Genomic DNA, 25,447 nt, shown 5'->3' on the forward strand with positions numbered 1-25,447 from the left:
TGGATGCTCAGGAACTGTGTGATCCTGGACAAGTCACTTAATTGCTCTTGGCCTCAGTTTTGTCATCTGTAAAATGGGGATAGTAATAGCACCTATCTCATAGAATTGTTGTGAGTCAAATGGGATTATACACACATACACACATATATGTATATTGCTTTGCAAACCCTAGGGGAAAAAAGACACTGGCTTTGGAGTCAGAGGACTTCAATTTACATTCCAGTTCTGGGATTTTACCATTTTTGTGGGTGCAACGTTGGGAAGGTCACTTAATCCCTAAGGAACTGAGTTTTCAACCTGAGAAATTTCTGATTTTTCCAAATGAATTAGATTAAATGATGTCTAAGATCCTTTCAAACTTTTGATCTTGAGCACCTGCTTTATGCTTTGTACGGAGGTTTGGACTGGGGGTGGATTAGAAGATGGAAATCTAAGGAAGCAGATAAATTTATACTTGAGTTTCAAAAGGGAAAATAAAGACTAAAAGGCAAATATAAATGGAATTAGGTATGGATAAAAAGGTGCCATAAAAAGAAAATAAGGAACTGGGACTTAGCACTTAAAATTTAGGGGCAGGAAAGTATGCTGTGTTGAGAAAACAGAAGAGGTCTCCAGTAGACCTACAACTGGACAAAGAGTGCTGGCAATCATAAAAGCAGCATAAAGTAACATTTAAGTGCTTTTAAATTTGCAAAATGCTTTCACATGTTGTCTCATTGATAAACATCATAGCCGCCCTGTGAAGTAATTCCTCTTTATCTTATCTCCATTTTATGAAGTAATTGAACTTCACAGTGGTTGATTTTTCATAATCACATATCTAGTCATTGGCAGAGGATGCATTTGAATCCTCTTTTTTTTCTGATTTCAAATTCACTTACATCTTGGACTTTGATGCCAATGCACTCTAGACACTTTACCACAAATTAAAAAAAAACACAGTAAAGGTAGGGCACTGGAGAGAAAGCAGGCATGAAAATAAAAAAGGGTATTTATAGTGAGAGGTGGAAATCTGTCAGTCAGTCAACAAGCATTTATTAAGAGCCAGGCACTGCACTAAGTGCTGCGAACACAAAAAAAAGCCAAAGACAGTTCTTGATTTCAGGGAGCTCAGAGTCTAATGGGGAAGATGACACCAAAACAATCAAATACAAACAAGATTATATGCAATATCTAATCTTGTTTATATATACATATAAAATATATACATTTATCAATACACACATGTAGTCTTGTTTTAATTTAACAATTATTAGTTTAACAATTTAACAATTGCTAATATTAACAATTTAGTAATTGTTGATGGGAAATGAGAAAACTGAGTATGAGAGAGATTTAATGACTTGTCCAGGGTCACACCGTATACAGCTATATCTTTATATCTATTCCCTCTCTCTCTTTCTTTCTCTATCTATCTATCTAATCTATTATAAATTAAGATAATCAGTAAAGGGAAGGTACACGTCCAAAACGTACCCAATCCCGGGACTCGGGCCACTGCTTTCATACACCTGTCATTCCGGCGTTCCTCACGCCCCCTTCGCTTGGCCCCGCCCCTGCGTGATTCCGCCTCCTTATTCCGAGAGCCGCTGCCAGGCAGGTCCACGTGCACCACTATCCACCGCCCGCCTCTCTCCCAGGATCTCGGCCAATGGACTCGCGAAGACGTCATCAACTACCGCCCACGGCGCTGGTCACGTGATACACCCTCGCAGCCCTCCTCCTCAGTTGTTCTGGGTTTTGGGAAGATGGCGAAGGTTTCCGAACTGTACGATGTGACCTGGGAAGGTAAGTGTTCTGAGGTTGGGGCTGGAAGGGTGCAGAAGGGTCAGCGCTCCATCGTCCCTAAAGATCTGGGTCATGTGGGTCTACCTGTGGGCCGCCATGCTAGGCCTCTGGCTGTCCGAGCTGAGGCAGGGTCTGAGGCGGACCCCCGGCCTAGGCCAGGGGCGGTGGCCCTGGGGGATCCCCTCTGGGATGGCTCCTCCGGGTTTGCTGACCGACTAACCTGGCCCGCTGACCCCAGATTGCCTCTTCCGTCTAGGCGGGATGCGGGGCAGGCAGGTTGCTCGCACGGCACCCACGGAGGCAGGGCAGGTGACCAGGACGGTCCCAGGCAGCCACTGCTGGGCTCTGGAGGGGACACCAGGCTGAGCGGGAAGGGTTGTGGAAAAGTCCCTGTACTGCTGTCTTGCTGTTTAACGTACTGTCTTTCAAAGCTCCAGTTCTCTCCTTTCGTTTCATACGTCTTCACAAATTCACTGCCTTTCCCCATTAGAGGTCTTGTCAGTGGGTGAAAAATTCTAGGCCAGCATTTACTCTGGAAGACCTTCGTTTTTGTCCCGCTTGAGGGTCCAGCCAGGACACATTCGTGTACTTTATTACAGGAAGCCCCCAAATCTCATTGAACCCTTAAGAAAAGCAGCATAGCATGGGTTCTGGGTCAGTCATTTAACTGTTTATTAAGTCCTGCTGTGTGCCGGACATTGTGTACACGATGTTGGAGATACAGAAAAGAGGCAAAAGACAGTACTTGTCCTCAGGGAGCTTACAACCTAATGGGGGAAACAACATGCAAACAAGTATACACAAAGCAAACTATATACAGGATAAATAGGAAATAATTAACTGATGGAAAGTTGGGGAAGGCTTCCAGTAGAAGATGGGATTTTAGTTGGAACTTAAAGGGAGCCTGGGAGGTCAGTAGGTGAAGTGGAGGATGGAAAGCATTCCAGGGATTGGGAGAAAGCCAGAGCTGATAGATGGAGTGTCTTGTTAGTGGAAAAGCCTGGAGGCCAGTGTCACCGGATCAAAAAGTATGTGGTGGGGCATAAGGTATAAGAAGACCGGAAAGGTAGGAGGAGGCTAGGTTCTGAAGGGCTTTGAATGCCAATCAGCATTTTGTATTTGCTCTGCCTGCAATAAAGAGCCACTAGAGTTTACTGAACAGAGAGCAGGAAGTGGATGACCTGCCCTTGAGGAAGATTTCTTTACTAGCTAAATGGAGATGGATTGGAGTGGGGAGAGACTTGAGATAGAGAGATAGATAGATGGGTAGATAGCATGTGATAAATTAGAGATGCACAGAGGGAAGGCCCTAGCATTAAGGCAGTTCAGATAAGGCTTCTTGTGATAGGTGGGCTTTAAAGAACCAGGAATGCTGACTTACAGAGGAAGTGAATTGCAGGCTTGGGGGACCAGGCACAGTCGAGAGATCGACCCTGACCCTGACTCTAACCCTAACCCTAACCCTAACCCTAAGAATAACACAGAGGTCAGGTACTGGATCGAAGAGTACATAGTGGGGAGTAAAATGTAAGAAGACTAGGAAGGTAGGAGGGGGCCAAGTTATGGAAGGACTTTGAATGCCAAACAGAGGAATTTATATTTGATCCTGGAGATTATAGGGAACCACTAGAGTTATTGAAAAGGAGTGTTCTTAACCTGGGATCTGTGAACTTACATTAAAATATATTTTGACAACTTCCAATAAATTGGTTCCTTTGTAATCCTATGTATTTTATGTATTTAAAAACGTCATTCTGAGAAGAGGTTCATAGACTTTACCATACTATTAAAGAGGAACATGACAAAGTTTGAGCCCCTGACCTAGACCATTTAGCAATGCATATGTGACAGTGGTGGATGCAGGTTGTCCATTGGTCACTACTCTCTTTCACCACCTGGACAAAAAAAGTTTTAAGAACTTCTGGCATATCAGGTAGTACCGAGCATTGAAAGACTTGGGTTCAGATTTTGTGTCACCAAGGGTGGCACAAATTCTCTGAACCTAAGTTTCCTCTTTGTACATTGATGATCATAATATCTTTATCTTATATCCTTTATCTCTTGATGATCATAATATCCTTTATCTCCTAATCTTACAGGTTTGTGGATATGTGTCTAAATATGTGGTTTGAGATTTGAGTTTGATACCATTGTTCTAAACCCTCTGCATTAGGGCTTCTTACCTCATCTTTCCACTGAAACTGTTCCCTCCAAAATTTAACTCACTTTAAAATGTTTGTACTTAAAGCAACCTCAGAATTATTGGTGTCTGTTGACATAATAAAAAGAGGGCCAGTGTTGAAGTCATGTCTCCACCTCCTTTACTCTCACTATCTTAAAACTCTCTACGGTCTGCTTTTGGCTTCATCATTCATCTGTAATTGCTCTCTTTAAAGTTACTAATCTCTTATTGGCCACATCTAATCACTTTCTTACAATCCTCCTTCTTGACCTTTCTGCAGCTTTTGACCCTCTTAATCACCCTCTTCTTGATACTCTTTTTTTCTTGATTTTTGTGACAGTTCCCTTCTGCTTCTCCTACCTTTCTCCACTCATCAGTATCTTGCTCATCTTCCAGGTCACACCCACTAATATTGGGTGTTTCCAGCCCTCCTGTCTCTCAGGTTCTATTCTGGGGTCTCTTCTCCATCTTCACTGTATCCTTCTGTGATCTCATCAGCTCCCTTAAATTCATTTGCCAAATATCTGAGTTCTTTTTGTCCTGCCCTCTCCTCTTTTCTGACTTTGTCTCCTCTCACCATCTTTTGTCCAGTAGACATCTCAAACTCAACTTGTTCAATACAGAACTCATCTTTCTTTCTCAACCCTCCTCTCTTCTACTTTATTACGATTAAGGGTACCACCATTCTCCCAGTTGCCCAAGCTCACAACCTTGACTCCTCATTCACACTCATTTCCCTTATCCTGTCCATTGCCAAGTTGATTCTGACTTCATAATGTCTCTTGCTTCAAATTTCTCTGGACTCTAATCCTTCCTTCTCTCAAGTGAAAATGATTTTCTTAAAACACAGGGTCTGACCATATCATTCTGTTACACGATAAACTCCAGGAGCTCCTTATCACCTCCAGAATCAAGTATAAAAGCCTCTGTTTGGCTTTTATAACCTGGTTCCTTTTTAATCTTCCTACACGTCATTCCCCTCTACAATTCAGCAACAGTAGCCTTCTTACTCTTCATTGCATTGGATGCTCATCTCCCAACTCAGTACCAGTCTCTGACTGTCTCTTGTGACTCGAATACTGCCTCTTAGTTTTCATCATTGGCTCAGCTCAAATCCCACTTCCTGCAAGTCTTTCTAGTCCCCAGCAATGCTAGCAATTTCCCTGTGACGTTACCTCCAGTTTACTCTCTATATAGCTTGTATATACATAGTCATTTGCCAGTTGTCTCCCCCGTTAGAAAGTGAGCTCCTTTAGGGTAGGGACTATATTTTTGCCTTTTTTGTGTATGTCCCCAGACCTTAGCACAGTGCCTAGCACATAGGAGGCGTTTAATAAATACGTGTTGATTTGTCTTAAAATCTAGATGCGAAGACAAGATATACATGAAACAAATAGTAACCAGCAAGCAGTGTAGTATGTTATAATTAATTCACATTTATTTTACACTCCAAGATTTAGTTAGTATTTTCTCTATAAACCCCTGAGGTAAGTTGTGTAAGTATTATTATCTGTATTTTATAGCTGACAAAACATATAGAGGGAGATTCAAGTGATTTGCCCAGTCATATACTGTGTGCATGGCAGCTAGGTTGTACAGTGCATAAAGCCATGAACTTGGAGTTAGAAAGACTTGAGTTCAGATTCTGCCTCAGGCACTTTCTAACTGTATGACTTTAGATAAGATGCAACTTTTTTTAAAGCCTCAATTTCCTCATCTGTAAAATGGGTATAATTTATGAGGACCAAATGAGGTTTCCAAACTTTAAAGTATTATATGAATGCTAGCTATTATTATTGTCAGTCTGGATTCGAAACAAGGTTTCCAGATTCCTACTTCAGTTCTTTACATAGTACCATGCTACTGCAACCAAGTGCTAGATTTTATGGTAAAACATAATAAAACTTTTCCCCCTAATTCCTGACTTCAAGGGCTTCTGAGCCCAAATTTTTATGTATGTGGAATATGTTTATTTTGGATTATTCTCAGAAAACCTGGATTCAAGTTCTGCTCTGATACTTGCTAGCTTGTGAATAAGTCACTTCATTATTTTTGAGCCTCAGTTTTCTCATCTGTAAGGTGGAGATAATACTTGCATTACCTACCTCAGGATTGTTTCGAAGAAAGTGATTTAAAGCATTGTATAAATGCTTTCATTTATTATTGCTATCATTTATTACTGGGATTTGAAAATTTTGTTAAGCAATGATAGTTGAGAGACTTAAAATAATTTCATCTCTTTCATCCTCTCCTTTCTCTAGACAAACTTAGTTTGAACAAGTTGAGGAAAAATACTCACCTAAAAACAGTTTGTACAATTTTATACTTTGGAAATTCATATTTGGGTATAGTATAAGTTCCTTACTAATCCATTCTTCTTGTGTTAGGGAAGTACAATTAGGGAAAACAATTTCCTTTTAGCTTTTGGAGGTCAAAATGATGGCTAGAATTGTGTACCTTTATGATGTTATTATGTTTATTATATTGCCTTTATTACAGTTAAACCTTGAATGACAAAAAATTTCATAAACTCTCCACACATACTGATGTACTGTGACTATCCATTGATTTAGAAAGTATATGGCAAATTAAAATGATTTAGTATTTTTAATGAATTCATTTTATTAATAACACCTACATAATTGGAAAAATAGCAATATATTATAAAGCCTGTTCAGTCCATAGAAGATATATTTACTATTTTATGGATTCAGAGACCTCTTATATCTCCAGGACCTATAGTTTAGCATTATATTTTGAAATAGATGGTAATATTGGAAGTGGCTATATACTGAGCAGCTGTATCTATACCCTGAGAGAAGCCTGGAAGAATGACAGATCAAATTGTGCTATCACTTACTGTACCACTTGTTATATCAGAATTTTGGATTTGGAGGAGTCTTTAAAAGTCATCTAGCCAAATTGTTTACCTGATGCATGATATGATGGCCTTCTACTAACTACTTCATACTTAGGGATGTTAAAAAATTAAATATTGCACGTGTGGTTTGATTAAATAAAACTGGATGAAGAAATTAGTTTATTATTGAAAGCTTATTTCTGTAACAGTGAATTTGAAGCTTAAAGATTTTGATTTGGAGCAGTGTGTTGGTATTAGGCTAGGGCTGGTGAAGGAGGAGGTAGTGGGGGAAGAGATCCAAGTGATGTCAGATGTGGGGAAGAAGAGAAGAGGGAGCTCTAGGAGAATGGCCTCAATTTTTCAGTGAAGTATGAGGCAAATTCTTACCTGAGAGGGTTGGGAAGAGGTGTATTGTGGGAGACTAGGAGGGAAGGAAAAGGTTTGAAAAACCTGTTCTTGTGAGTGTGCTGGTGAATTAATTAGGGAGGTGTAAAAAGTTTAATTTGTTGTTAATCAGTTGAAATTCAGATTTGTAGTGGGCCTACTCAGCATAGTTTTGTGATTTTTCTCCATTTCAGCTCAGCTACGTGAAAATAGAGGGGAAGACAGTAGATGGTGGGAGTGATTCAATATTGAAACTTGACAACGCATGATCAGTATAAGGAGATAAAGGACTGTAGTTAGAGATGAATTTGTTGGTTCATCGAAGCATTTGAGAAGATAGGGAAGGGTGAAAAGTATAGGTAATGCAGGATGGAACTCTTGGTGACCTCTAATGAGATTAGGATGACAAATAGAGTTGGAAGCCAGGTGTCTTAAACCAGAGGGAAAAATGGAATGATAAAATATTAGGATCATTTAAAGGAATTTTGTAAGTTATGAACGTAAGAACTTGTGAATGATGGCAAGACCAACAGCATGACCATTTCTATGTGTAGCTGAGGTGGAATGGAGGAATATGTTATGGAATTGATAAGACTGAAAAGCTAGTAAGTTAGGGTGTTTGAGGGAGGATAATTATGTATGTTGAAGTCTCCTAATATGAGGGTAAAGGTTGGAGAAGAGAGAAGAGATACTGAACTTATAAAGAAGGAAGGAAAATGTCTTAGGGGCAGTTGCAGTGAGAATCTTTATTGGGTGATAAGTTAGGATTGACTGAACATCAAAGGAGGAGAGATTACTGAATGATGGTGGTGGAGGGAGAGTTTGGAAGTGGCATTGGGGAGTATGAGGTATTCTGCATCCTTCTCCTCTCCTCCAACATCCCACTCACACACCAGGGGTCTGTGAGTCCAGGGGTAAGAGTAAAAGGGCATCCAATTCTTAGAAGGTGCCTAAGGATGCTGAGTCATTAGGAGCGAAACAGGTCCCAGTGAGAACCAGTAGATGAGAGGAAATGGGAAGAGAAGAGGTTAAGATGAAAATATGTTTGTTAGATATGGAACAGGCATTCTAGAGAGAATATTGGAAAGTGGGACTGAGGGGGATGGATGGGAGTGAGGAAGAATGCAGGAGGAGATCTGCAATGAAGGTTTGTATAATCTCTGGACTGAGTACTTCAGGATGGGAGTCTGCTAATCATTGAGGAATGAGTTCAGCAGGTTGGAAAGAAGTCTGTTCAGACAGGTGTTTTGATTACCATCCCCCTTCATGTGAGCTGTCCCTCCTCCAAAATTATTTTGTATGTATTTTGCATTAACGTCCTTGATGGCAGAAACTGTTTTTGCCTTTCTTTGTATTCCTAATGCCTGGCACATAATAAATGCTTAATAAGTGTTTGTTGAATCAAGTGAATTGCACATAGTCAAGGAAGGATTTGAATAATGAATTTTAAAAAATTATTAAGTATTTATATATGTGAGGCCCAATACCAATCAGTGGGGATACAAAAAAGGCACCATCTCCTGTTCTCTGGGACCTTACATTCTAATGGGGGAAACAAACATAAAGGAGGTTTCATTTGCAAGTTGGATGGAAAGTTCCCATAACCCTTAGGATGCAGAGTGGTAAAGCAAAGGGGTAAAGCATCTTTTAAAGTCATTTCCACTGACAAAAGCATATCTGTTTCTGATGTTCTTAGGTTTGGTGTTTGACAGTACTAAAGATTTTGGTGGTGAGAACCAAATTTTTTGGCAACTGTAGCTACTGAGGAGGCAGAGGCTATGGCACCTGCTGGATAACAAGAGTTGCTTCCCTAAATGACAACTGTGGGGGCTTGGATGGAAATAGGACCGTGATAGACTGGTAGCAGGGGAGAGGGGGCTGGTTGGCAGTTGGTCAGTGGCAAGTATTGATGGTGGAAGGGATGGTGGGCCCCTTCTCCACAGGGGTTGCTTTCCTCAGTGATGGAGAGGGGCATAGGTTGGCAGCAGGGGCCAAGTGATCTGGGGAACACTGCTTTTTCCTCTTGAGTAGAAGAGGGGAGTGGTGATGCTTGAGGTGGATGGTGATTTTACTCACTTGGCAAATGCCACTTCCTCCTTTGCCAGGGTGCTAGACTGGTTGTCTGCCCTATAGATGGCAATTAGTTGGTGTTTGATTTGAATTCAAGTCTGTCTTCCAAATTTGCAAACCCAGCACACTAACCACTACAACAGTGAGGTCAAACTCAAATAGAAGTGGTAGCCACTAAGCCATACAGCTGGCCATGTATTGACTTAGAAAACCACATATTAACATTGTGTTCTGTTGTATTTTTGTTTATTTTATGAAATATTTTTCAATTATATTTTAATCTGGTTTGGCCCTGTGTGCCTACTGGATGTTTGACCCTACTGCACTGTACCACACTGCTTCTAATATGCTGCAGTTGCTTTTTTTTTTTTTTTTTTTTTTTTGGAAAGATGTGTCTAGTGTTGATATTTAGGATCTGGCAGCAGTATGGAAGATAGATTATTAAGAGTAATAGTATTCCTGGATGAAATACAAACTCCTCTATTTGGCATATAAAATTTGTCATAAGCTTTCCCACCTTAACTGTCTTTATAATTTGTTTCCTGCCACCATCACATTGTATCCCCTCCCTCCCTCTTGTAGCTCACACAGACTACAATATATGACTAGCCTGCCTGCTGTTCCTTGAACACAATACTGCCTCTTCATCCTTTATCCTTCTTCCTCCTGATTTTTGTGACTTTCTTCAGACTTAAAAGATGCCTGTACTTTCTGCAGGAGGCTTTTCCTAGTATCTGCAGGTATTAGTGCCTTTTCTTCAGAGATTTTTTTCCATAAACTTGGTACATACCTTATTTGTGCTTAGCTATTTACATATTCTTTCCTCCATTATTTTTTACAGGTGTGTAGAGTTTGAGTTTAAGGAACATTATGTGACAAAATATTCTTTTGGAAGCTATTATTACTACATATTTTAATTTTGTATGACCTTTGATTAGTCAGTCAATAAGCATTAAGAACCTACTATGTGTCCCGCACTATATGAAATGCTGGGGAGACAGAGTGAAGCAAAAGACAGTCCCAGTACTTGAGGATCTCACAATCTAATGGGGGAGACAACAGGCAAAGGGAATTCCCCCTGGAAGTGGGGCAATGGGAAAGGCTTCTTGTAATAGATGGGATATTAATTGGGACTTAAAGGAAGCCAGGGGAGCCAAGTGGCAGATATGAGGAAAGAGAGCATGGCAGGAATGGGAGGCAGCCAGTCAGAGAGAATGCTTGAACTCAGAGGAGTATCTTGTTTGTGGAACAGCAGAGAGGCCAGTCAGTGTCACTGTATTGAAGAGTATGCCATGGGGAATAAGATATAAGAAGAGTGGAAAGGTAGGAGGGGGCTTGGTTATAAAGGTCTTTGAATGCCAAACAAAGCATTTTGTGTTTTCTCCTGGAAGCTATAAAGAACCACTGGAGTTTATTAGTCAGGGGGGTGGGAAATAACCTGGTCAGACCTATGCTTTAGGAAAGTCACTTTGGTGGCTGAATGGAGGATGAATTGGAATGTGGAGAGACTTGAGGCAGGCAGACCCACCAGCAAGCTATTACAGTGGTCCAAGTGTGAGGTAATGAGAGCCTGTACCAGGGTGGTGGCAGTATCAGAAGAGAGAAGAGGGCATATCGAGATATTGCAAAGGTGAAATGAACAGGCCTTGGCAATAGACTGACTATAGGAGGTTAGAGATAGGAGTTGAAAATGACTCTTAAGTTGTGAACCCTAGGGACTTGTTGTGGGGGAAGATACTTAATTCTGTTTTGGATGTGTTTAGTTTAAAATGTAGACATCCAGTTTGAGATATCTGAAAGGCAGTTGGAGATGGGAGCTTGGAAGTGAAAAGAGAGGTTAGGGCAGGATAAGTCGATTGCATATTTATAAGCATAAAAATGGTAATAAATCCATGGAAGCTGATGAGATCACCAAATGAAATAGTATAGAAGAAAAAGAAAAGAAGGCTCAGGGCAGACCCTTTAGAGACATCTAATGACATGACCTGGATAAGAATTCTGCCAAGGAGACTAAAAAGGAGTGGTCTGTAAGTAGGAGAAGCAGGAGAGAGTAGTGTCTCAAAAGCCTAAGGAGAAGAGAATATTAAAGAGATGAGGGTGATAAACAGTGTGCAGGGCTGCAGAGAGGTTGAGAAGAATAAGGATTGAGAAAAATTTGAAAGTTAAGAGAGCATTGTTAACTTTTGAACCAAGCAGTTTTGGTGGAGTGATGAGGTTGGAAGCTGGATTGTAACAATGAGAGCAAAAAATGTGGAAGCATCTATTATCACAGCCTCCTCAAGGAGTTTAGCTACAAACAGCATACAATATAGAGCATGATAGTTGTGGGTGTGATAGGATGGAGCGAGGGCTTTTTGAGGATGGAGATGATATGGGCAGTAGGGAGAGATTCAAGTATGGAGTGAGGATGATAGAGGGGCAGTCTGGAGGAGATGAATGGGTGGAGTTAAAGGGTTGCCTTGGTGCTTTGAGGGCCAGTTGAATAAAATATATGTATTTTATACAACTTCTTATTTGCCAGTCATTATTGGTAATATATTCATCTTTTCCCATCGCTTTTTGTATTGATGGCAATTTTGGTTCTTTGGAGATGGTGGAGTGTGATGAACTGCAATCATATACTATGAGAATAGTAATGTTTAAAAATATGGACCTGGGCAACTAATGCAGTACATTTTCCAAATTGGTCAGTCAGTCAGTAGACATTTATTAAGTCCCTGTTATGAGCAGGCGCTGTGCTTAGCACTAGGCATACAAAAAGAGGCATTAATTAAATTTAACTTCTTTTCTGGACCCAGCGCATTTACATCTGTATTGTCTGCCCGAGATAGGGATTAATGGACTGTTAATCTAACTGCATGTCATACCTTGAGCTATGTGCATCTTTTTCCACTTCTTTTTTTTCAGGTGGATTATTAGGCTTTCTCTTTTGAGTGGACATTAAAAAAACTCTATAATCTGTAATTTTACGAAGTCAACACAATATCCTCTGAAAATTAGCACCTTGAGAATTAAGGGAATCTCTTTCCTTTGAATCCTCCATAAGACATTTTCTATGATAGTGGCAAATGCTTTTTAAGAAGTATACATCTTGGGGCAGATAGGGGGCACAGTGGATAGAACACCGGCCCTGGAGTCAGGAGGACCCGAGTTCATATCCAGCCTCAGATACTTGACACTTGCTAGCTGTGTGACACTGGGCAAGTCAAAAAAAACAAAAACAAAAACAAAACAAAGAGAAGTATATATCTCCCTGTTTTTATGTTTTTCTGGTACTGACAAAGGCTTGTTAAGCCAACATAATCATGGCAATTCCATTGCTGGAGGAGCCTTCTCGACTATAATTTACTCTATCAAGTGATTTTTTTTCCCCACAATTGTTTTATTGATATTCTTTTCTTTTTTACCTTGCTATTATTTTCCTATTACTGCCATCTGTTCCCCAGTAGAATTTGGAACAAATGAGTACAGTCGAACAAAATGAATCAACATATTAACAATGAATGAAATTGTATACCTTGTTCTGCACCTGTCATCTACTACTTCACTAAGAGTTGGGAAATCTGCATCATCAGCAGTCTTCTGTGAAGTCATGATTGGCCATTGCATTGTTCTGATATCTTTCAGAATTGTTTTCCTTTATATTATTTTGGTCACTGTGTTGTTCTCTTGGTCGGACATGTTTTGCTTTCTGTCTTTGTCATAAAAATCTTCCCAAATTTCTCTAAATTCTTCATATTTCTAATTTCTAAGAGGTTACGTATGAATGTAATGGAATAGTTATTCTGTAATGTTCTTATATAACAATTTATTCAGCCATCCCCCAGTAAAGCAATACTCATTTTCAATTTAGTTCTTTAATACTTAAATTGCTGTTATGAATAATTATGTATATATGGGATCTTTCCTTCTTTCTTTAACTTCCTTAGATTATACACCTAATAGTGACAGCCCAGCACCCTGAGCCTTAAAGCCCTGGGAATAGCAGTGCCCCACAAACCACTTGATGTGCTTCCAGTACAGCCTCTGTGCCTATTATTGAGGAAAGAAATTATTGGGGAGAGGGGATCCACATTCCTCATCACCAGTAGCAACAACTGCTGACCAACTTTCATGAGCAAGCAGATGGGCACAGGAGCCCTGGGAATGGCAGCAATTTCTAGACCGTCAGTCCTTCCAACCCAGCCTTCATCTGAGGAGAAGGGTCTAGCCTTCTCCACTAGTTGTCAACCAACTGCCATACAAAGGGCAAGCGTGCCCCCCTTGCTGAAGAAGCAGGACACCTGAGGGAGAGGCAGGTGGCTTCATGTGCCAACCAGGACACAAACCACCACTAACAGTTTGGCTACCATCTTCCTTCAGACTCTCAGACCAAGAGCTGTGGGAGAAGGAGGAGGAGGAGGAAAAGAGTTGCTTCCAGTCCAGGGCCCTCAGTGATCAATCTGGGAGGCAGTTTCTGTGGAGATGTGGCCTGGCAGCTGCTCCTGAAGGTGCAATAGACACAGCTACTAAAGACCCAGAAAGGAAAGTTCTTGCCACCAAAATCCTGTTAAATAATTCAGTGTTAGAAACTGATATCCTTTTTATCAATGGGAATGACATTAAAGAAGGAGCATTAACATATGCTTTGCCACTACACCTTCCTGACCCTGAGACTTTTCTATTTGATGTGCAGTTGAAACCTGCCATATGTGTTGAATCCTCAATTAGAATGTGAGCTCTTTGAGAGCAGGAATTATCTTTTCTTGTATCTCCAGTGTTTGGCATTTAGTAAGTATTTAATAAATGCTTCATTCATTTATTCATTCAGAGTCAAAAAGTCAGTTTGTATCTAAGATGGGACTTGAATTCATGTCTTCTGGCTTCAAAGCGAGCTGTCTATTGCACATTGTCTTTCTATACCATTAACAAGTTTTTAAAAACTATTCTAAGTATTTGAAATATTCATATTCATTTTATCCTTTTACAGTTTGTATTTTTGTGCATATTTTATAATGCATACATATACTAGTATAATGAGTGTGTATGATTTTGTGTATACACAGTATTCAGGGTACATGATCTGAAATTTTTCGCTGATAGGGGAGTGTGACCAAAATGTTGACCTTGTTTAGTTGCTTTTGGCACTGAAAGGTTGAGTGATTTGCCTGTGGTCACACCTGGTATCCATGAGAAGTAGGACTTGAATCTAGGATCTTACTGACTCCCAAGGTCTCCCCTATAGCCAGTATGGTGTGCTTTCTCTGTGAAGTCTTACCCTTTAATTATAAATTGATTTTACATTTTTGAAATCATTATTGACCAAAGAAGTCAACATTTTTGTTTTTCAGAAATGCGAGATAAAATGAGAAAATGGAGGGAAGAAAACTACAGAAATAGTGAACAGATAGTAGAAGTTGGAGAGGAGTTAATTAATGAATATGCTTCCAAGCTTGGAGATGATGGTAAGTTTTTAGTTTTTTAATTATATTATTATATTAATTTATATGTTTTTCTTTAATAAGCTCAATTGCTAGATGAATCTTATAGATAAGATAAGATTGTTGATGAGAAAAAATGACCTACTCAAGAGCTACAGAGAATCCTACAGATGTCAACCTGCTGTCCATACACCACCTGTTTCCATTGTTGACTCCAGGTCATGAATTCCCTTATGTGATCCTTTAGCAGCTGAATTTTGTTGTGAGTATACCCTTTGTACCCTGTGTCAAAAATTAGTGATTTTTTTCAGTGTGGTTACATCTTCCACTGATGCAGCAACCTAACTTTAATTTAGCAGATGGTTTTCAAGAATTACTGTGACCAAAAATTCACCCCCCTGCAGTTAACCTGGGTTAACACTTTCCAACTTTTGGTGGTCCCTCAGGCAGCAGATATAGTAAGTACATTACCAGGCCAGTACTAATATTTCCAGCTCGGTAGAATTGGCAAGAGCTTGTTAATATTGACTTTGATTTTGAAGAACTCAGAGTCACTTCCAAACCATAGTGAGATATTGAAGGAGGATTTTAGTAGTGGTATATTTTTGTGTATTATACTGTAGCATTAAAGAAATTCTGTTGACTTGTGACTGTAGTTAAAAAAAAAAGTCATGATTTTGGAATTAAGGGAGCAGGATTTAAAATTAAAGTCTTCTGCTACTCTCTTGCTGTTTGACCTTAGGTAAATTAATTCACTTGCTGGGCCTCAGTTTTTTTCATCTGTAAAATTAGAGTTGGACTAGGTGATCTTTAAATTCTCTTTCAGATCTGTCTTGTGAGTGCTCTCACTACACAGTTGAAATTCCCTTCCCACTATTAATATATCTTAATTTCAGCAAGGCAGTTGATCAACTCATCTTTGATACCCATGTTAGTAAATTTTGGTCTATTTGTGGCAGATTGAGTAGATATGGTCAGATTAATGGATTGATGTCAATTTGCTGGGAGAGCAGTGAGTTCTGTGCTTGGTGCTCTCCTTTTTGTCATTTTTATCCGTGTTTTGCTTGAGGATTTAGAAGGCCTGCTTATATCACTTCCTGATGGGATAGAGATAGCTAATCCATGTGATCCTTATGATCTTGATAGTCTTGAATAGACCAGGGGCGACAAGAATTAAATTCAGAGTTCTGCATTTAAGATTTTTAAAATGCCATTGCAGAGAATAAGATAGGATAGTAGGATGGGAAAAAGTCTTACAGATTTTTATTAGATGCAAGTTCCATATGAGCCAAAACAGCAAATGTAGCATTAGGAGATGTAAATAAAAGCAAAATGTCCAGATTATGGTAGATAATAGTCTTCCTGTTCTGTGTTGTTGATGGCCTTTCTCAGTCCCCGTAGCAGCTATTCCAAAACTTTTTTACTTTTCTTAGTACCTAATGAAGTCCTTACTGTCAGTCAATATTTCTTCAGTACCAACTCCTTGCTAGGCATTTGGGCTACAGTTATAATGAATGATACAATCCCTCCTCACCAGGAGTTTACATTCTAATGGGGAGGCAATAAGGGCATATGTAAGCATATACAGAATAAATTCAAAGTACTTTTAAAAAAGTAGTTTGAGAGAGAAGGCACTAGTAGTTAATGTGATTAAGAAAGGCTTCATGTTTTGGTGCTTGAGCTAGGTCTTGAAGTTAGAGAGGAAGTCTGTGATGTGGAGGTAAAGAGAGATTGCCATCCAGCTAGTGCAAAGCTACAGAGACAGGAGATGGAGTATCATATATAAGGAATAATGAGAAGATCAGTTTGGCTGGGTCACAGAATATATGAAGGAGAATAGTGTATGCCACAGTAGGAATATAGATTGGGGCCGGGTGGTAAAGAGATTTAAAAGCTAAACAAAGGAGTTTGTGTTTTATCCTACAGGCATTAAGAAACTATTGATGTTCATTGAATAAAGAACTATTAACCCTAAGATCTGCACTTAAGGGATATCCCTGAAGGGAGGAAGATGAGGCAGGAGACCAGTTAGGAGGATAATCTCTGCAAGAAGTGAGGAGGGCTTGAACTTTCTTGGTAGTTGCATGAGTAGAGAGAAGGGTTTGGGTATAAGAGGTGTGGTAGAAGTAGAAATAGCAAGATTTGGTACCTGTTTGGATATGTAGGGTGAGAGAGAATAAGGAGGTGAGGTTAACTCCAGGGTTACAAATCTAAGAAATTAGAAGAACTCTGCCTTTGACTGAAGCAGTGAAGTTTAGAAGAGGGAAGGTTTTGGAAGAAGAAATGATAATTTCTGTTTTGGAAATGTTGAGATCTCCAGGACATCCAGTTTTAATTAGGCGGTCGGTGATATGGAATTGAAGATCTGGAGAAAGCTTGTGACTGTATAAAGAACTGGAAATCATATGCATAAAGATGTGATAATTAAAATCATGGGAGTAGATGAGGTTATTGAGTGTGTAGAGAGTTGAGGACCTAAAACTTAGCCATATGAAACACCCACAATTAGGGGATATGAATCTGTGTCATGAACCAGTGAAAGAGTCTGAGAAGCAGCAGTTAGATAATGTAGGAAAACTAGGAAAGAATAGGAACATGCAAGCCCAAAGAGCAAAGAAGGACTCTCTCTTTGTAAGGATTTGAGGGAAAGGAGAAGAGAAATGATATCATTGAATTTTGAAATGAAGAGAAAAGGAACTCATTTGAATAGCCTCAGGTTTCTTAGAAAAGTAAGGGGGAAGATCCTCAGCTGAAAGAAAGCATGGAGGCAGATATTTGTTAGGCTTGAAATAAGAAAAGAAAGTTTGAAAAAAGCTTTTGTGGGGGGTGAAATAGAGAATCACTTAGGGATGATTAAAAGGATCATTTTTTTGAAGTGGAAGCCCTATTGAATTTGGATGACATTAATTTATAAGGTATTCGGTCAGTATGATTGTGTGACTTCATTTGGTTTCATTCGGCATCATATGAGTATAAGAAACAGGTTGTGGGTTACATGGCATCAGATGATCCTTCAGCTCTAATCACATGACAGCCCTTCAGATACTTGAAGAAAGCCATTATGTCCCTCCTGAGTCTTGTTTTCTCCAGGTTAAAAATGTCCAATTTGTTCAGTGGATCCTCATATGTCAAGTCAATTTTTGTTCTTCTGATTGCCTTCCTCTGGACAGTCTCTAGCTTGTCATTGTCTTTCTTAAACCATGGTGCCCAGAACTGACACAGTATTGAATTTGAAGGTTTATGAGAGCAGAGGATAGTGGGACTATCACATCCTCAAGCTGTGTAACTCTTAATGTAGTCCAAGAATTACATTATCTTTTTTGGCTCCTATTATAATATCACTAACTCGTATTGATCCTAACCTTTTGGTCTTATTTTTTAATAACTGCTGTTGAACCACACCTCTTCCACCTTTACTTATGATGTTGATTTTATTAACGACAACTACAACTGGCATTTACATAGTTCTTTAAGATTTGCACAACATTTTTATGTATATTATTTCATATGATCCTGACAACAATCCTGTGAAATAGATGCTGTTATTATCTCCATGTTACAGTTGCAGAAACTGAGACAGAGGTTCCATGACTTACCCAGGATTACACAGATAGTAAATGTCTGAGGCCTGATTTGAACTCAGATCTTCCTGACTCCAGACCCAGTATTCTATCCGTTGTACCATCTAGCTGCCTAAGTAGCCTACTAGATAAGTTATCCTGTCACAAAAAGATTGGACCAAGTTGCTTGTACCTTGTTCCTTTAATCTATTGTGTGTGGATCTATATCTATCTATCTGTCTGTCTGTCGATCTATCTATCTATCTATCTATCTATCTATCTGTCTATGCATTTTGTCTTTTTTTGGCTAGATTGTAAACTTCTTGATGGCAGGGATGAATTTATTTTGTCTTTGTATTCTTAGCACCTACCATAGTGCCTGGAACATAGTATGGACTTGATAACACTTGTGATTGATTGATATCACTATAGTACGCAAACCATTCTTTTGATTCTTAATTTCCTCCCCTTTTCATCATTTCATAAAGTTCTTTCTAAATTTCTTTGTGTTACTTATATTTATATCCTAACAACATTTTGGCATTTCATTATGTTAATATGCCACAATTTATTTCATGGTTCTTCTTTGGAGGACTTTAAGAATTCTTTCAGTTGTTTTTTTTAGTTATATAATACTGCTATGAAAATCTTTGAAAAGATTGCTTTTCAGTTTTTTGTAATGCTATCAAGGTATATTTCCAGGAATGAAGTCAAAGAGTAGGATTTTTTTCCATAACTTTTATTATATACTGCTACATTTGTCCCCCCAAAGAGATTTACCTAATTTGTACTTATGTCAGCAATGAAGAAATGTATGTTTTCTCCCCACAACTCTGTCAATGTTGTGTCTTTGCTTTTCAGTATTTTTGCCAACATTATGAGGGAGTTAATATTCAAATTATTTTAACTTGATTCTCTTGGATTATTTGTGAGGTTGAACATTTTTTCTAAGTGATGATTAATAGCTTGTGTTTCCTCTTTTGACAGCTGTTTACATCCTTATACCATTTAACCATTGTGTACTGGGAAGCACCAATGTGACTGGATGTAGAGAGCTTTTTATCTGCCATATTTGCTGTAAATATTTTTTAATGTTACTTTTCTTTTGTGTTTTTGTTGGGCAGTTTTTTTTTAATATAGTCAAGCCCATCTACTTGTCTTTTTCCACTTGTTGAAGAAAAAAAATTCCTTCCATTTGCTGAAGAAAAATAATTGTTTCCTCTCCACAACTGTGAACTCTAGAAATAATGGTAGAAAAAAGGCCTCATTATCTTCACCCTTTCTTCACCATTTAAGTGAAGGAATTGACTCAATTATCCTTGATGAAACTCTTTTCCCTTTGCTTCTACGATACTGAACTCTTTTGGTACCCCTACTTTGCTAATCACTCCTCCCTTTTTTTTTTTTTGGTTGCCTGCTTTTTCTTTGGACCTTTTGATTATGTGTCCCATAAAATTCTGGAATCTTCTCCCTTTTTCTCTTAATAGTCTCTTCAGTGGTGATCTCCATCAGTTCTGTAGCCTCAGATATCATGATATTACAGTCTATTTCTATTTCTGTTTTCTATTTCCAGACACAAAGGGCCATTTGTCTGTCTTACATTATCTACCTGAATTTTCTCCCTATACCTCAAATTCCATATATCTGAAATTGGGCTGCCAAACCAACTCATGTTGCCTGCTGTTTTTTAATAGTGTTATCATTTACACACATCACAAAAGTTGCATGATCTTAGAGCAGGGGTGGGGAGGCCCCCCACATGTGGCCTTCTAGGTCCTTGGGTGCGGCCTTTGTGAAATTTGGATTTAAAGGACTGAACTTAAGGACCTAGAGGGCCAACATCACCTCGAGGCCACAGGTTTCCCACCCTTGTCTTAGACTTCACCTTCCTTTTATCCCTTATATTTAGTCATTTACTGAGTTCCAGGGATTTTATCCCTGTAATAGCTTTTGAATTTGTCCTCTTTTGCTTCCACAGTAACTATTGTAGTTCAGGCTTTTATTGTCTCTCACCTGTGCTACTATAATACTCTCTGAAGTAGTTTCTATTTCTAGTCTCCCCTTTTCCTAACCAAACTCCTTGTTAGATTCTGTCTTACACACAAGCTTAATCTTTTTAATGAATAGCTTTGAACATAGTACTTATGTTCAAAATCCCTTCAATGGCACCTCATAGCCTATTGAATAAAATATAAGTCCTTTGGTTTTCACCAGTTTGGTATTCTAGCTAGTTTCTGAGCCTGTTTTGTGTACTTCTTCCACCATTGAAATATTACCTACCCTTCAAGTCCTTGTCCCAAAGTCGTTTCTTTTATGAAGTCTACCCTGGCATTGCCCTTTCTTTCCTTCTCCCTCAGAACAGATGTGATATCTCCCTTTGAATACCTTGCACTTGTTCATTTCTGTCCATTAAGTTTCATATTTCCTTTTATTTGAAATTTACACTCGTAGGCCTCCTTGAGGACTGGGACTGTCTTATTTACTTTTGTATCCATTCTATATAAACATTTATTCAGTGCCTACTATGTGCCAGGAACTATTCCAAACACTGAGAATGCAAAAAGAGGCAAAAGAGAATCCCTGCCCTCCAGGAGCTTACAGTCTAATAGGGATACAACATGCACACAAATATCTACAAAGCAGGCTATATATAGGATAAATAGGCAATAATTTACAGTGGGAAGGAACTAGAATTAAGAGGGATTGGGAAAGGTTTCCTGTAGAAGGTGGGATTTTAAGTGAGACTGAAAGGAAGGTGGGGAAGAATCAGTATGTAATTTGAGGAGGGACAGTAATCCAGGCATGGGGAACAGAGAGGAATGCCCTGAGCCATATCCTCCATGGCAGCAGTTCTACAGGGGAGGTGCTCCATAAGTACTTGTCTGATGAATAAAAGTGTTGGTCAAATCACACAAATTTGAACTATTTTTTTTTCTATTCTGGGTATTATAATTTAAAAGCATTGCCAAACCAGCTATCACTTACATGAGGGCAACCATGACAGGAGACATGAAAGAAACACATTGTGATGTGATGATAGTTAAAAGATGTGGTAACATTTGGCTTGAAGAGACTTTAGAGGGAGAAGAATATTACTCTTAAATGGCTATTGTGTGGCAGAGGATATAGACTTAATTCTTGTTAATTCAGAAGGTAGAACTACAATCAGGACAATCTCAGCAATTCTAAATTTAGCAAATATTAAGAACCTAACAATATGCAAAAAAATCTGGGAATACAAAGATAAATAAGTTTCTGCCCTTAAAGAGTTTATAAAGGGAATCCAACATGTACAGCAGATAAATAAACACAAGGTCATAAGGTCATAAGAAGTGAGGAAAGAAGAACCAGAGGGATTAGGGAAGTCTGTGTGGAGAAATAGCTCATGAGCTGAACTTCGAAGTAAGTCATATGATTCTGAAGACCTCTGGCTGAGAAAGGGAGGGCATTGCCAGCATGGTGGATAGTTTGTGCAGATTTATATAGAGTCAGAATAATGAAATTTAAAATTTGGGGAGCAGTGAGTAGTCAGTTTGACTAGAATGTAGATCTCATGAAATGAAAGGTAGGTAGGAGCTGGATTATGGAGGGCTTTTAATATCAAGTTGAGGACTGTGTTTTATCCCAGAATGATTGGGGAGGGGGATAGAGGAGGAGACACTGAAGATTTTGAATAAGGCAGTGACATAGTTAGACTAGTTCATTAGGGGGCGTATTTTGGTAGATGTAATGAGTTTATTTTGGACGGGGAGAACAATTAAGAGGCTATTATAATGAGCATTGAAATATGTTTAGTTTATTGGAATTGAAGTGAGGAGCCAGTAGGTGGGGAGAGATTGAAGATTAGAGAAAGAAAAAGATTAATTGACCAAGCTCCTGTAAGAGGATGGTAGGAGACAGAGGGCACAAATAGAAGAGTCACTGCTTTCTCAGGGACCTTTCCTGACACCCCCCCTCCCCCAGTTATTGGTGTTCTCTCCTTCCTCAAATATTTGAATGCAATAATTTACACTTACCTATGCTAATCTGTTTACATATTGTATACTCCAGTAGCATGTAGGCTTCTTGAGGGCAGAGACAGTTTTTCATTTTGCCTTTGTAACCCCAGCACTTAGCAATTCAATCCTTAGTGGATTGAATTGGAGAAAGGAGGAGAGAATAAATGAAAATGTAGAAGGATTTTGAGCAATGGAGTAGGGAAGGTGAGGGAGCTAGTAATAAATGATTTTGATTTTCTTAATAAGGTAGGAGTTGTTGACATCTGTTGGGAAGTAAAGGGGGTGCTTTAAGATGTTTTAGGCCTTTTTATTTTAAAATTATCCACTTGTTTGTCTTTTTGTCTATCTAGTTTGGATAATATATGAACAGGTGATGATTGCTGCTCTGGACTACGGTCGGGACGATTTAGCTTTGGTAGGTATTTAAGCTATATGTTATTTGCCTTATATATTCTATACAGTTAAATTTTAGCATGGGAAGGTGTAACTTAGATTTTTAAAATGCTTTAGGGGCAGCTAGGTGGTGCAGTAGATAGAGCACTGGCCCTGGAGTCAGGAAGACCTGAGTTCAAATCCAGCCTCAGACACATAACACATATAGCTATGTGACTCTGGGCAAATCACTTAACCCCCATTGCCTCAACAAAAAAAGTGCTTTGGAAGCAATCTAATTTTTTAAAAAGACTGCTTTGAGTTCATAAACCATTATCTTTACTCAAATACCTAAGATACCAAGAATATAAAAGTCAGTCTTAAATTGTTTCAAATAAAATTTAAAGGTATGTGGTATGTTTCTTAAGGCATTTTGTTTTAAACTACACATTTATATGACCATTAGCTTCAAAATGGTTTTCTTGACAGTCTATATACTTATTCAAATGATACTGCATTTATTCAAAATACGGTCAGCTCCCACATCATATTACTTTAATCATTTTTAATGGTGACATATTTTTTACCTTTGGATGAATTTTATTTTGGGGAATCATTCAGGTTCATATTTAGTGATTAGATGAGTGATAAAACTTAGTAGTATTTTTTTTGCTCAAAAAAAGTTTTTGAAAGCATTGAGCCATGTCACTCATCCTGAATCATACAAAATCTCAGACACTTCAGAATTTTACATAATAACACTAGTTGACTCTTTGGCCGTGTGGGATGTTTTACATTAACAGTGATATCACCATCAAAAAATATTATCAGTGTGTTTTTAACAGCTTATTACTTAGATCTTGACAATGTTGGAATTTCTACATTAATCCTAGTCATAATAAATTTACCACTTTTTATTACTGGTTACTTATGTTCATAAAAATAGATTATTTATTCACATGCTGTTGGCAGATCAGAACAGATGAGTAGATCACAGTATTTGGGGTCAAGAAGACCTGATTTTGAATTCTGCCTCAGACCCAGACCCCTCACTAGATTTATGATCCTGAGCCAGTCACTTAATCTCTCTGTGCCTCATGTACGAAATGGAAATAATAATAGTAGCTACCTCACAGGGTCGTTGTGACGATCAAATAAGTTAACATAAGTAAAGCATTTTGAAAACAGATCTTGGAAGTGCTATGTGAAGGCTATTATAATTATTATTATGCTTATTGTTGTCGTTTCTGTTTGCACTCAAAATGCATGGTACCTTGTTCCCAGAAATTCTTTATCTTCAAATCTTTGAAAATGAATGTTTCTTTTTTCAAATTAATATCTCAGCCATTGTACTTAAAATTCTCATAAAGATACATATATATATATATATATCAGTATTTTTTAATTTATCCTATAGGTTTATCATCACAAATATCTTCACTACCTAATTTAAAAAAAAAAAACATTTTGATATCTTTTGTTTTTATATCACCACATTTTCCCCTGCATCCCTCCTTCTAACCCATCTTAGGGAGTTATCCCTTGTAACAAAGATTTTTTTTCTTAAGAAGAGGAAGAGAAAAAGAATTAGCAAAATCAACACATTCAATCAGTTGGAAATAATTGTTATATGCAGTTTCACACATTTTCACCTCCGTCCTGTGTCCAGCACTTAGCTCAGTGCCTGAAATATAGGTGATTATAAGTGCTTATTGACAGACTGATTCCTACCCCCATAAAGGAGAAGGGGGGGAGGTATCTTCTTATCTCTTCTTTGGGGCTATGCTTATTTTTAATTTTGCAACATTCATTTTCACTTGTGTTTGTAGGGCAATTTATATCATCGTAATCGTTGTACATACTGTTTTCTAGGCTCTGCATTAGTTAATGTAATTCTTCCCATGTTTTTCTATATTCATCAAATTTGTCATTTTTCATAGCACAGTAATATTCCATTACATTCATATGCCACAGTTTATTTAGTCATTCCCCAGTTGATGGGCATCTACATTGTTTCCAATTCTTTGATAGTACAAAAGGTGCCACTGTATATGTTTTCCTTTGTATGGGGCTGAGTGTGTGTGTGTGGCTTCCTCATAGCTTATACTTTGTAGTGAAATGTCTGGGTCGAAGGGTATGGATGTTTTAGTCACTTTATTTGCATAATTCCAAATTATTTTCCAAAATGTGACTATCTTTTTTTTTTTTTTTTTTTGCAACTTTTGCAACATTGACTTCCCATATTTTGTCATCTTTTACAGTTTGCAGGGTGTGAGGTAAAACTTCAAGGTTATTTTAGTATACATTTCTCTTTCTTATTAGTGACCTAGAATATTCTTTCATGTGGTTAATAGTTTGCAGTTTTTTGAGAACTATTTGTTCATATCATTTGACCACTTACCTATTGGGAAAAAGTGGTTTTGGGTTTCATGTATTTGTTGGTTGTCCATTTTGGATACTAAACCTTTATTTGAGAAATTCCAAATTTCTTACAACCTTTTTCCTGCTAGCCAGAAGCAGACCCTTCTTGACCTTCTTGGTATTACTTCCTACACCTGAGCTTCTTTTAAATTACAAATATTATTCACATGTAGATAAGTTTAATTGAATATTACATTCTGTCCTATTTTTATGTTGATAGGAAACAACATATATTCTTTTTAACTGCTGGTTGCACAAGATTGGACAGCCTCACTAATACTGATGATTCAGTTCTAAATAATTTGCAACATAGTACGATAATGGACACTAGACTAGGAGTCAGACTTTGAAGACCTAATCCAACCCTTTCTTTTTAAATATGAGATAATTCC

General features: G+C 38.3%; 1 protein-coding gene across 1 annotated transcript in view; it reads left to right on the forward strand.

The window, feature by feature from the left end:
- Window positions 1-1,691: 1,691 nt before the first annotated feature.
- Window positions 1,692-25,447, forward strand: part of EMC2 (ER membrane protein complex subunit 2) — a 69,773-nt gene continuing 46,017 nt past the window's right edge. The window contains exons 1-3 of the mRNA XM_027849966.1: window positions 1,692-1,788; window positions 14,615-14,728; window positions 22,613-22,677. Of these exons, the coding sequence (XP_027705767.1) occupies window positions 1,749-1,788; window positions 14,615-14,728; window positions 22,613-22,677 (219 nt within the window). The 5' untranslated portion in view covers window positions 1,692-1,748. The remainder of the gene's footprint in view (window positions 1,789-14,614; window positions 14,729-22,612; window positions 22,678-25,447) is intronic.

The sequence above is a fragment of the Vombatus ursinus genome, unplaced genomic scaffold, assembly GCF_900497805.2.
Source record: "Vombatus ursinus unplaced genomic scaffold, bare-nosed wombat genome assembly UNPS02008961.1, whole genome shotgun sequence".
Classification (NCBI taxonomy): domain Eukaryota; kingdom Metazoa; phylum Chordata; class Mammalia; order Diprotodontia; family Vombatidae; genus Vombatus; species Vombatus ursinus.